Source organism: Wasmannia auropunctata, unplaced genomic scaffold (genome assembly GCF_000956235.1).
Source record: "Wasmannia auropunctata unplaced genomic scaffold, wasmannia.A_1.0 LD335291.1, whole genome shotgun sequence".
Taxonomy (NCBI): domain Eukaryota; kingdom Metazoa; phylum Arthropoda; class Insecta; order Hymenoptera; family Formicidae; genus Wasmannia; species Wasmannia auropunctata.
In genome coordinates, this window is record NW_012027599.1 from 8,377 (window position 1) to 21,089 (window position 12,713).

The 12,713-nt window shown below is 32.7% G+C and overlaps 2 protein-coding genes across 2 annotated transcripts in view; one reads left to right on the forward strand and one right to left on the reverse strand.

Moving 5' to 3' along the window:
- LOC105457309 overlaps window positions 1-6,040 on the forward strand; it is an 8,025-nt gene extending 1,985 nt beyond the window's left edge. Inside the window, exons 5-10 of the mRNA XM_011701915.1 lie at window positions 1,602-1,744; window positions 2,245-2,445; window positions 2,623-2,748; window positions 2,842-2,993; window positions 3,193-3,385; window positions 5,857-6,040. Coding sequence (XP_011700217.1) covers window positions 1,602-1,744; window positions 2,245-2,445; window positions 2,623-2,748; window positions 2,842-2,993; window positions 3,193-3,385; window positions 5,857-5,999 — 958 coding nt within the window. The 3' untranslated portion in view covers window positions 6,000-6,040. The remainder of the gene's footprint in view (window positions 1-1,601; window positions 1,745-2,244; window positions 2,446-2,622; window positions 2,749-2,841; window positions 2,994-3,192; window positions 3,386-5,856) is intronic.
- Window positions 5,948-12,507, reverse strand: LOC105457308 (nuclear pore complex protein Nup133). Its single transcript, XM_011701914.1, has 5 exons — window positions 12,095-12,507; window positions 11,835-11,939; window positions 11,216-11,555; window positions 6,563-9,398; window positions 5,948-6,481 (listed from the first exon to the last, which is right to left on the reverse strand). The coding sequence occupies exons 1-5, from the start codon at window positions 12,112-12,114 to the stop codon at window positions 6,348-6,350; spliced, it is 3,435 nt and encodes a 1,144-aa protein (XP_011700216.1). The 5' UTR covers window positions 12,115-12,507; the 3' UTR covers window positions 5,948-6,347.
- Window positions 12,508-12,713: the final 206 nt, after the last annotated feature.

Consider the following 12,713-nt stretch of genomic DNA (forward strand, 5'->3'; position numbering starts at 1 on the left):
TAATTTATATATAAGAGGTGGTTTCATTCCGTTAAACCGTTTTTGGGCCGCAACTGCTAATTTCTAAATTCATCTATTTAGGTAACCTACATGTATAAAAAGTTTCGTTAAGATTAGAATTTGACACTTCGCGAGGTTCCCTTGTAAGTCTCAGAATAGACCGTGGAGTGCTCCAAATAATTAAGATGCGCCAACATGTTACAAAGTGAATTTTGGTGCTTGATAATATATTATAATATGTAAATCTTACAATTCTCAGTTCAGACAAACTATGCGCCGCATAATCGTCGGTCTTTAAAACAGCTCCAAAATGAGTAGTAAGTAATATAATATATATGTCAAGACAATTTAATAATTTAATAAAAATAATAAAGATGTTTATGGAGCATCTTTTTAAATTCTGTGAAAACAAACTTATTGCAAAAAATATTACTTCAGTCAGGATATTAAATTTCTGTAAGTGTTAGACGCGCGTTCCTTTCAATGTCTCCGCAATCGTCGCTGGGCTGTGTCTTCTCGCTGATTTGCAAATCTTTATTGATTAATTTTTCATTAATGATTGAGAAACTCGCAAATCGATAAAGGATTTTTCATTTTTCCACAATCAGTTTACAACATACCATTTCATGAGAGAACGATAATTACTAGACACTCTGTATAAGATAAAAAGTTATACAGAAATTCTAGAGAATTCTAAAATTTATTATATATAGAAATTTATATAGAAAGATTTTCACCAGGAAAACATATTTTTTATCATAATCAACATAATAAATTCTTTCTAAGAGCTAGAAGTCCTAACAATATATACTATATTTAATTTAATTTTGATTGCAACAAAGCTTGGTAAATATGTAGAAAAAGAACACTTTCTTGATAATTTTGATCTTGATATGTTGTCAAGGTCATGACCTTGAGTAATCTTCTGGATTGTCCACGAAGAATATTTCAAAAAGTTGTATAATTCAAAAATATGGATTTATATTGTTAACTTTTTTTCTTACAATTAGTAAGCAGGGGTATGAGGTGGACCTCGCTTTCGTGGAAAGTCAAAACTTAAGCGGAACAGTGTAATTATACGACTGTGAAACAAGATTTATAATTTACTATTTCACATGGATTTTCTATTTGCGGCGAAACATACTGCCTTGCACATACACTTTATTCTTAACCTTTTCCTTAATAATTTTTAAATAATTAAGTAAATAAACAATGACCGCCGGTTGAAACCTTTTGAAAGTCATTCACAATTAATGTTGTCAGGGTTATGACATTTGTCAAAGTCAAGGTCATTGATGAAGGTGACACCCTTTTTCTATGTATCTACCTAAAGCTTTTCTAATGTATTGTGTATTGTATAGTTATAATACGTCAAAATACACTACAAAATAGCTTTTTTCGCTTTCACCATAAATTTCTTAAAATTGCAACGTGATAGAGCAATTTGATAAATGGAATCATATTCAACGTTCAAACACTGTAAGAAATATAATTATCATCATTTTCGTACTCGAAGAAAAATTATTTTTTGCGGAACTAATATTATTAACAATATATTATCAGTTTAATTAATAATTTTATTTTTAATTCTCTTTTATTAGTGCATTAATAGATGATTTAGATATATCAATGTACGGTTCCAAAATGGGAATTTTACACAGTATATCGGGACAGTGGATACTCAATACAACAAGCAGTCCTAGTCTTACTTATTATGCTATATCTAACTTTAAGAATATTTCATGTAAGTTCTTTTTATTACTCGATATACAAGGTGTCTCTTAATAGATGTATCACCGCTCATGGGTAGATAAAATGCACTAAACTGAATCAAAAAGTCCTCTACCATTTTGCAAAATTCGCAATATTTAAATTAATTTTTGAATATCGCCGAATGAGCGAGTATCCGTTCGGCGAGTCCGGCCCACCGCCAATACTAGCGCGCGACCATCGCTGTAAACAATTCCCCGCTCGCCGCGTGCCTCGCGCTAGGCAATCGCGCTCGAAGGACGGTCGCGCGCTAGTATTTGCGATGGGCCGGACTCGCCGAACAGATACTCGCTTATTCGGCGATATTCAAAAATTAATATCTTGTTAAATATTGCAAATTTTGCAAAATGGTAGAAGACTTTTCGATTCAGTTTAGTCTATTCTATCTACCCATGAGCGGTGATACACCTATTAAGAGACACTCTGTATATCCGTTATCTAATACAGACTAATTGTTATACATATTTATATTAGGGCCCACGCGTATAGATTTCATTACAATGTTGAATACAGTATCCAATTATCTAAATGAAACCTGGGAGGCAAAATGGCAACAACATACAATAGGAAGTCTTGGTCAAGTGATTATAATATTAGCTCCATTGTCTCAGTTCTCTGAAACAGACCAGGAGACAATTTTAAAATTATTAAAAGAGGTCAAACATCTTCATCCTGGTAATAAAACGTTTGCATTATTTTTATTCTTTTATATTTTTTTGCGAGAAAATAAATATGCCCTTGTGTTTTGAAAAAGAAAATGAGAAAATAGAAAGCAAGGATAAAATAAAAAATATTTATAAACTATAGAGAATACATCGATCCTACATAGTCAACATTTTTATAAAATTACAGATCTATATTTTTTATATTATACGTCAGAACATAATTCACGTATTTTTCAACCATTTATATTATCAGAACAAGATCATTTAATACTTGGTCCCAATTTTGACGCTGTAATACAATATTTGTCAACGTGTAAGTATTGCAATAATTGCAAAATAATAAGTAGATATTATTTGTGCATTTAATTTATAGTTTATAATAAATATTATACTCACTATATTTTAGTGCCACGAACTCTGAGGCCGATAGTTATGTCGAAATTTGACAATAAATCATCAGAATTTAAGGACGAAATAGAAGATTATATAAGCCCTTCAAAATCAATTACATATATGTTGCATTCGCAACATATAGTTAATATGAAGATAACAATTACGGTTGGTATATTTTTAAAAAATTATATCAGTTTTTGTCTTTTATAAAAATAAGAATTCGAAGAAATATACAAAAAATTTATCGAAATATTTGCTTTCCAATTTTCGTCAACTGTGATGATCGGATGTAATACGTACGTTTTGTCAGAATATTATAGTATGCTTCGACGATTAATTCATGATTCATTGATATTTTCGCCAGGTCCATAATTTTGGATATGGAACGCTTAAAGCTTGTTCATGGAATCAATTTGATGGCGAAAAAAGTATAGAATGTCAACAACTTGATGCACATAAAGAGATTAGTTTAATTGACAACTATAAATGCATCGATACGCACTGTCCTCATATATATCTTCGTATACAAAATGCTACTTCCTTTAACAAATGTGCAGGTAATGTCTCAAGAAGTACATCACAACTGTAAGAAACCAATTTGATTTTCCTTAAAATATATTGTTAAACACAAAAATCGAACAGATATGTATTTTGTTACATGAGTCTATTTTGAAGTTTAAAGGATGAAATAATTAAAGGTTCCTCAAAGGTATAATAATGTTTATATTTGGTATATAACCAATCATCAGGAAATTATAATTAAGGTACATAAAAATATGTTTTAAGTAACATTTTCATGGTTTTTCATGTACTTCATAACATATGTATTTTGATTTTTAAAATATCGCTATCCCCATATATTATTATTTTTGTGAAATTAGATATATTTCTTCTATAAACAAAAATTTTATCCATATATGATAAAGTTATTTTAATGCTTTCATTTTTTTATGTCGTATAATTTTTATAAATGCTTACAGAAATTGGAAAGGCCATAATAATTACTTATTTTCAATATTATAAGCATTATTACTTGATGTTTTTAATACTGAAAATAAGTAATTTGAAAGTTACTTATAATCAAAATAAAGTAATTATTTGACCTTTTTAGAGTTTCTAGTATACTACATTTTTATAAGGGTTAATAATAATTTTTAAATATTATATTTGAAACATTTTGTGCCGAGTATCATTATTGTATTCAATATTTATTGTGAATGATAACGGAAAATATAAATTTATTATATTGATTTAAATATTATTTTGTTATTAAATATGTTTAAAAGCTAGTAAGAAGCGTGGCATAAAAAAGCAAAACCATAAGTGAATGAAAATAGTTTTCAGAAAATAAATCTAAGATATTACATATGAGAATATAATATATAGGATGATTTAGAATAAATATAGTGTCCTTAAACATATGTATTCCTGACCGTATTCTGAGATTTGATTTTTTCTTTAGCGGAAAAAAAATTTATGCGGAGCTTAGTTTTCAAGTTATAAAGAGAAATAGTTAGCGTATCACGGGGCGAATACGGAAGGCAGGCAGGGCCGGCGCGACTTACCGTTACACGCGGGTGTTACTCGCTCAGTCTGCCTTTCTGTCTGTTATTTGTCTGTGACTCTTTTTATTATCAAATAGTAAATAATAAATTGCCTCTGTGAGCCGCCGCAGTTATTGGTGAGTGAAATAATAATACAACAATGATACAATAAAGTAAAAGATGTATTGTTGAATAATTTTATGTGTAAATCGCAAAGGTTTCGCAAAACTCAGAGTCGAAACGTTTGCGATTTACACATAAAATTATTCAACAATACATCTTTTACTTTATTGTATCATTGCAGTTGTATTATTATTTCACTCACCAATAACTGCGGCGGTTCACAGAGGCAATTTATTATTTACTATTTGATAATAAAAAGTCACAGACAAATAACAGACAGAAAGGCAGACTGAGCGAGTAACATCCGCATGTAACGATGAGTCGCGCCGGCCCTGCCTACCTCTCATATTCGCCCCGTGATACGCCAACTATTTCTCTTTATAATTTGAAAACTATAAAGCTCCGCACAAATTTTTGCCAAAGGAAAAATCGTCTCAGAATACGGTCAGGAATACGTATATTTAAGGACACTATTATTCTGAAACACCTTGTATTACAAAATAAATAAACGAAAACTTTTGTAACTTTAAGGAGAAATAATAAAGACTATTATTATTTCTTACTATTATTTGTAATCTAAGCTGTCATGCTAAAAATGTCAATCATGCCGCGCGACGCAAAATGCCGCAAGTGCTGCATAGAAGCGATGTATATAAAGATTTTTAAACTTATTTTTCAAAGATATATGTAATTTGTAAAATGATTTTATCATATTAATACATGAATGAATTTGGAAATTATAAAATTATTTAAAAGTAATTTCAAATAAAGCCGGTATATACAACAAATAATTTAATTTAGTTTAATTCAGTCGAGGTTAGATGTTGGTTGTCTAATATTTTAAATTTCAGCTACCGTAAATTGCGCATCAATTGTTATCGGTTTTTAATCGAGATGCGTGTCTAAAATTATTTAAATTGTTTAAATTTTTATTTATAGAAGTGTAAAATATATTTTACAAAAATAATAAAGTTAGCGGATATAAAAAAATATTAGATTTTTTCTTTAGAAAATCGAAATATAGTACATCTAAATAAATTTAAATTAGAGAATTATAGTAGTACATCTAATTATAAAGTACATGAAAAATGAAAATTTTACCTAACATTTTTTTATACATCTTACTATTTTGACAATAATTACTTAAAATCAAATATAAGCATTATCTTTAAAGAGTTGTTTTTAAATTTGTTTAAATTTCAAAATAGGCATATAAAAAATACATAATATTAGATTTTTAACAATATATTTTAAGAATTAAATTAGTTCCGGATGACTGTGATATATCTCTGGATTAAAAATTAAATTTTCATTACATAAATTATTTCTATTTTTATATCTTACTTTGTTTTGCATTCCAGAAATGGAATGTAGATCACCGAATCAAGTGAGGTACATCATAAGAATGCAAAATACATATGGAAACTCTGCGGAAAAGAAGATATTTATAAATATATTTGTAACATTTTATTTATATTTACAATTAGTTGTATTTAACATGTAAAAGGTCTTGTTCAATAAAGTTAAAACGACTTAAAGCTTAAATAATATTATATTTTAAAGATTCAGTTTTTTTCGTCAATTTATAGCACAGATAAAAGTAATTAACACAGCAATGAATATAAATAATTATGAATTCAACGAGAAATTCTAATGCATCGTATAATAATAGTAATAGTAATAATAATAATAATAATAATACTAGTAGTATAGCAATAATAGTAATAGTAATAGTAGTAGTAGTGTAGTAGTAATATCGTTGCTTTGCAACTTCACATTCATACAACAATTTGTCTTTCCTTTATTGCGTACAAAAATATAATTGAGGTCGTACTTGCGAATATTTTATATATCAATAGCTTCGATAAGCATATTCGTATATCAATTTTATAAGAAACTGAAAATTACTGGAAGCAGCAAGTTCGCCGAGTTCCGATTCTTTCAAAAGCATATCGATATGCGGCAAAAATTCATCCACTTTTCCACCTAAAAAGTACAAAATATTAAATTTATAAGTCTGGTTCTCTCGATAAATTACTTATCAATATCTCGTCGAATGTAGCTTACCCATAAAGTACGTAAGATCCATCAACTTGAAAAATAGCGTCTCCTGAACTTGTTGCTCGGGATTCTTTTCCACGTTGTCCCACTGATTTCGCCGAGCCGCCCGCGCCCAAATTTGCAATTTCAGCGACGACTTCTCCTCTTCATGTTCTACGTAATCGAGCAAATCAAGGGCCTTCTTGAAGTCATACTCATTGGCTATGACGTTGTCACTCGAGGTGTATAGCATAATTAATTCTCTCGGCGTGAGCACTCGCAGTTTCTTAATATCATAGCCATACGTTGTGAGCACCTGAGTCGGTAAATCCTCTTGATAAGCTATGAGCGTCAATTCGTTGTCGATCGTTTTCACGCACTCTATCACCTTATCCTCCGGTTCGTCAGACGCGAGTAGAGCCAGCTTTGCCAACGAGAGCATCGACTTTTTACGAGTGACTAGCTCGGACTCCTGAACCGCCAAGGTGTGAAGCGTGTTGGCGGCGAATCGCAAATCATCAGTCAGCGCGGCTTGTACCCAGGACAGAGTGGGATGCTCCGATAGCTTTTCCGTTAGCTCCGCGGTACCGCCGCGTCTGCATCTCTCAACCAGTTGGCCTTGACGCCCGTCTTTCACGTACCAAGAGAATAAAAAGCCGGCAAAGTCTTGCGCCGCAAACTTTTCGACGTATCCGTCCAGTCGATTCTTATTGTCAGTCAACTCGCAGATCTGTACGAGTGAGGGAAAGTCGCAATACTTTTCAGCGAGCATCGCGGCGTTATCATATTGCTCCTCCTTTATTAGCGGTTGTATCAGATTGGCGCGCTCTGTCTCGTATTGCTTCAGGAGAACCTCGAACTTCTCTGTGCCACGAATGCTTTCCAAGTGACACTTTTTCCCGTCCAATATTAAATCGATCAGACTAACTAGCTGCTCATACAGCTCGTTCCTCACGGTGGAGTCACTGGTTCCTGTTATACCATGCTTGATCGTGATGCTCTGCATCGTATTGAGGCAACTCCTCAAGCCGTGCTTACCCGGCGCGGCCGTCCAAGGGAGGTATTCCGTTATTTCATTGGAAAACTTGGCAGGGACGAAGCGTTCGGCGTTGTACTGACGGTACTTTACTACCTCATATAATACGGCCAATAAAATGGTGTTGACCTGCATGATGTACTGCCCGACTTGTTGCAGGGGTCTCTCGGACTGCGTAACTTCGCACGCTTTCTCCACCAGGATTGGCAGGAATAGGTGCACCGTGCTCACCTCGCGGTAGAATACATCGCACGCGGTAAGCTCGTCGGACACGTACGTCTCTTTCTGATTCAGCGTTTCGTCCACAACCGCGTCTACGATCTCCGCATATCTATTTTGCAGACTGTACAATGTCAACGCTGCAACTATTTTCTCTGCGTATTCACCGAGTACGTGGGACGTGGACATAATGATTCCCCTGCACGTAACCGTGCAAAACCTATTCCACAAGTTGTGCTCCTTCAAGAACATTATGAAGAGATCTAACGCCTTTTGTTTACCCTCGAGTTGATGCGGTATTTGCATAGAGGTGACCGCGTTCACTGTTATTGACAGATCTCGATGATGAGCCCATCTCGGATCGTTCGCCGGAAAATCATCGATTAGATCCTTCGCGACTTTCAAAACGAGGATGTCGAGGGTGGCGTCAATGTCCATTACCGGGTCCTGCAGAGGGAACAGCTGGGCGAGAATCTCATCGCATTGCGTCTTATTCTGTCGCAGGCTCAGGAGAAAGGCGGCACGTAATTGAGTGACCGCGTCGGAGCTGCAGAACATATCCTGCAACTCGTCGTTACTTATAAGAGTGGAAAAGTTCTGGGCCGATTGATTCACTTTATAGGTGTAATCCATACTCATGGTGGTGTCTGTGTATCCGGTGTTGAAATCTTGTACCGGAAAGTCCACCGGCATAATGGACACGAGGCCGACGCTTTTTGTGAACAATACCGGAGTCGCTGAGCATATAGCACCGCCAAGAATACCGTCCTCGCCGCCCCTCACTAGATCGATCTTATCTTGCTCGACCTCAGACGCGGTGTTAACTACGAGTACGTTATGTCGATTGTATATAACCGCCTCCCAACCGTACAATATGAAATGATAAGAAACTAGCCTCGACTCTATATCATTGTGATAAAATAAAATCGGGTCGATTTTCACTGGTATAAACCATTTAAACGAATTTGATAGTGTTGTACCGACCAGAGGCAATAATCCGAGCGCAAAATGAATTTGTATGGAAATGTCAGCGCAATGGGCAGCCATTAAAAGAACTATCCCTTCCTCGCACGTTTGCATATCGACGAACCATGTGTTCATACTTTGAGGGCTCGACTCCCAAATTTTTCTTTGAAACGCCTGCTGAACGATATGAGTGATGTCTTCGTCGAATTCCATTTTCTCTTGTTCATTATGAGAAAAATACCAATACTGCAGGGAAGATCCGGCAAGAATGAGAACTCTTGAGCTTCTCTCATCTAGTGGCGTGCACGTGACCTTTACCAATTTCGTTTCTGTGACGGGCGATTGTGGTATCGCTCCGAAAATGAGGGAGGTCATTCTGCGACCTATGCCACCGAGCCATCCTTGACTCGTTCGAAGCACCTGGCATGTAATATTGTTCTTTCCATTGTTGAACTGCGGCTGTAAGAGCGCCACCGTACACGTGGTTGTGGCTAGAATACACCCATGGCCTGGCACATGTATAAGACAATCTACTTCTTGTCCTGCAAGCTCAGCGCTAGTCTCTATGGAAGATCCTTCGTGCGCCACACTCATCCAGAAACGCACTACTCCTTCTGGCGAGACTGCCATGCAACTAGGAACCTATGGAACAAAAATATACATACATAAACATACACACATGCGCGCGCGCTCGTACACGCACAACATTTTTACATAAGTATTATATTTTCTTTACATATACATATATTCATTTTATACATATATATGTGTATATATATGTTTATATTTTTAAGTTATATACTCTTATTCTTTGAATTTTGATCTTCAAACTGAAAAAAATTGTTCAATTATGTTAACTTTAAACAAAAATACATTAATTTAAAATTTTATCGAATACACTGGACTCGCGAATACAAATTAATGAAATTTTGGAGCGAATACTAATTAGGATTAATCTTCAAATAATTGTTTCTCACTTTAAAAAAAATATTTCAAATATTTCGAATTTGTAATGGAAGAACATGATTCAAGCAAATAATGTTTTAAAGCATTTTCTTTTTATAAGATTAACATTATACCAACATCATAAATGTTCTTTAAGTATTGTAAAGATATCTTTTTCGTAAAAATCTTTTTCACAATTTAATTCTCTTAATTATTTAATCATTCCACATAAAAATAAATCTATAAAAGCATATTAATTATATAAAAGTATTAGGGCTAAATATAAAAAAATTTAATATTACTTATAGAAATTAAATTTATCAAATATTTGATATTTCATTTTATCATAAAATATTTATTTTTTCATTATCTTATGATAATACTTCAATGCATAGACTAAAAAGATAAATTAATTACTATAGAAAAATATATATAATACTGCCTTTAAAAAGATAAAAAGAACATAATTACATAGGAGAGAAAATTATATAAAAAAATTATGTTGTTTCAACAAACAAATATAAGGATCCAAACAAACGAGTAAAATAACGAAGATAATAATATTTATTTGTCAAATAAAAATTACCTATAAAAGTTGTTATTGTTTATTATCACTTGTCAATTATTGTAAGTTTTAATTTTTTCGATTTTATTTATTTCTTTACTTTTCCTACTTTTTACAATTTTACTTTACTTTAACTTTTACATATGAAGTATGAACATAATGATTATCTTTTTCATATTATTCATATCTATTATTATTTATATCTATTATTATTCATATCTATTATTATTTATATCTATTAACTGTTTCATTTTGGCGTTATACTAACTGAATCTCTTTTCCAAAAAGAACATGATTAATAACTACATTTTAATTTCTGCGAATTCCAACTGTGGGCATTCGTAGGATTATTCAATAATGTATATTTATTGATTGACTCCTGTGACTTTATTTTTACATATTATTTTTGTCATTATTTTGTAGTTTCGTTTAATTATATTTATATGCAAATAAATTTATCTACATCATAATACATCTTAATTTATATTTGCGATTGATAAAATTAAATAAAATTGAAATTTGTATTATTTACTATTATTACTATTATACTATTTACTATATTATTATAATATTACTATTATAATATTTACTATTATACTATTTTGTTTTTATTTTAATTTTTACTTGATAAATAAATGTTATTATCTTTGTATCTGCCCTTTATATAACATTTATTTTATACTATTTATTGACAAATTAACTTTTGTGTTTGTATTGTTTTGTTATTTGACAAAAATGTTACTGATGTTAATATTTTATACAAACATATACAACAAAAAATTTGTTGTACACATTCAACTCAATTTTATCTTTTAAAACTAAAAAATTATTTGAAACTTTTTTCCTCTCAAAAAAAAAAAAAGAAAGTGATACACTACAAATGATATTCTATATTGAAAATACACAATTACGTTATAGATAAAACTACAATTTGATCTTTCCTTATTACCTGGTGACCAGGCGTTACCCAGACTGCTATGCAGTCTGCTTTATGAGCCAGATCACTTTGCGGCAGCAACAATTCACGACACTGAGTCTTAAAGGTTCTTCTCTGTTTGGGATCGTGAATATTGGCTTTACATTGCCATACAAGTAATTTGCGGCCATGAACAAGCCAGGCCCAGCCATCCACAGATACATTAACACTGACAGCTGTATTCCGATCTACAAATGTCAATGCTTCGGTAACCAAGACTGGCAATGGAGAACCAAAGCTTTCCACTGTATGGCTCTGCGTCCTGCATATCACTTGTACAGATTGATTCGTACGTCCTGATACGCTCGTTGTGCTAAAGTTGAAATAAAATATTATTGTAATAACGCTGTTACTTTAAAATAAAACAAAGCGTTGTAGTATAATGTCATAATAAAAAACAAGTTTTAATTCTTAATTTAAATAAAGTCTAACGTAACATAATAGTATCAATTGAATACTGTTCAGTCGAGACAGAATATCTGTACAAAAATACTTTTTCTCTGAATATAACTCACATAGTACTCTAACATGAAGAAGTATTCCTTGTATTAATACATTGCATAATTATAGTATTACATGCAAAAAAACTTACGAACTATTTTTTTTCAGTGATTGAATTATCGACATTCTCTTCCTAGGGGAGGCTAACGTCCTTCCCAACGGACTCGCCACGTTTGTACGATCCATTTTCTTAAATCTGTGCCAAATTATTTCAAAGAAACATATATTTTAGTTCTTTCTCAAATATAATTAAAATTGTATGGCTTTATAAAGCATATAACTTCTAACGAACGACATTCGATTTACACTTTATTTCGCGGTTTTGAAATTAGGTTAGGCACAATAAAGTACCGGCGCCATGTGAACACCATGTATTACGAAAAATATACAGAGCAATAGAAATGGTCATTTTCGAAAACACAAAAAGTTTAGGGTGCATTCAGTAGTAAGCTCAGAAAGAATATGATAAAGCCTTAAGGATGCGTTCCCACTGAACGCGTCACGCGTTGCGTTGTCCGTAGCGTCATGATTAATCGACCAAAATATCCCATTTTATTGCATCATTTGCCACGCAATTCCTTGCGCTATGTATCAATTAGGTTACTCGACATTCTAGAGATAAAATAATCTTTTTTTTGTGTGAAATCCAGAATTGTGCGGCAAATTACACAATAAAATGGAATGTTTTGATTGTTCAATTCGGATAACGCGACGCGTGACGAGTTCAGTGGGAACGCATCCTAAGTCTAGAGTCCTAGATTATCAGAAAAGCGCGACCGGCTTATGGCAGTATCGCAAAAGTACTAGAAAATATTAAAAATGGCGTCGAATGGCCAATCATAAGTTTGATTTATTCGGCAGCCATTTATAATAGCGATAAATCAATCTTATGATTGGCCATTTGCGTGTCCAATCAGGACTCGTAACACCGGTCGCGCTTCTCTGATAATCTAGGACTCTAGCTGTAACC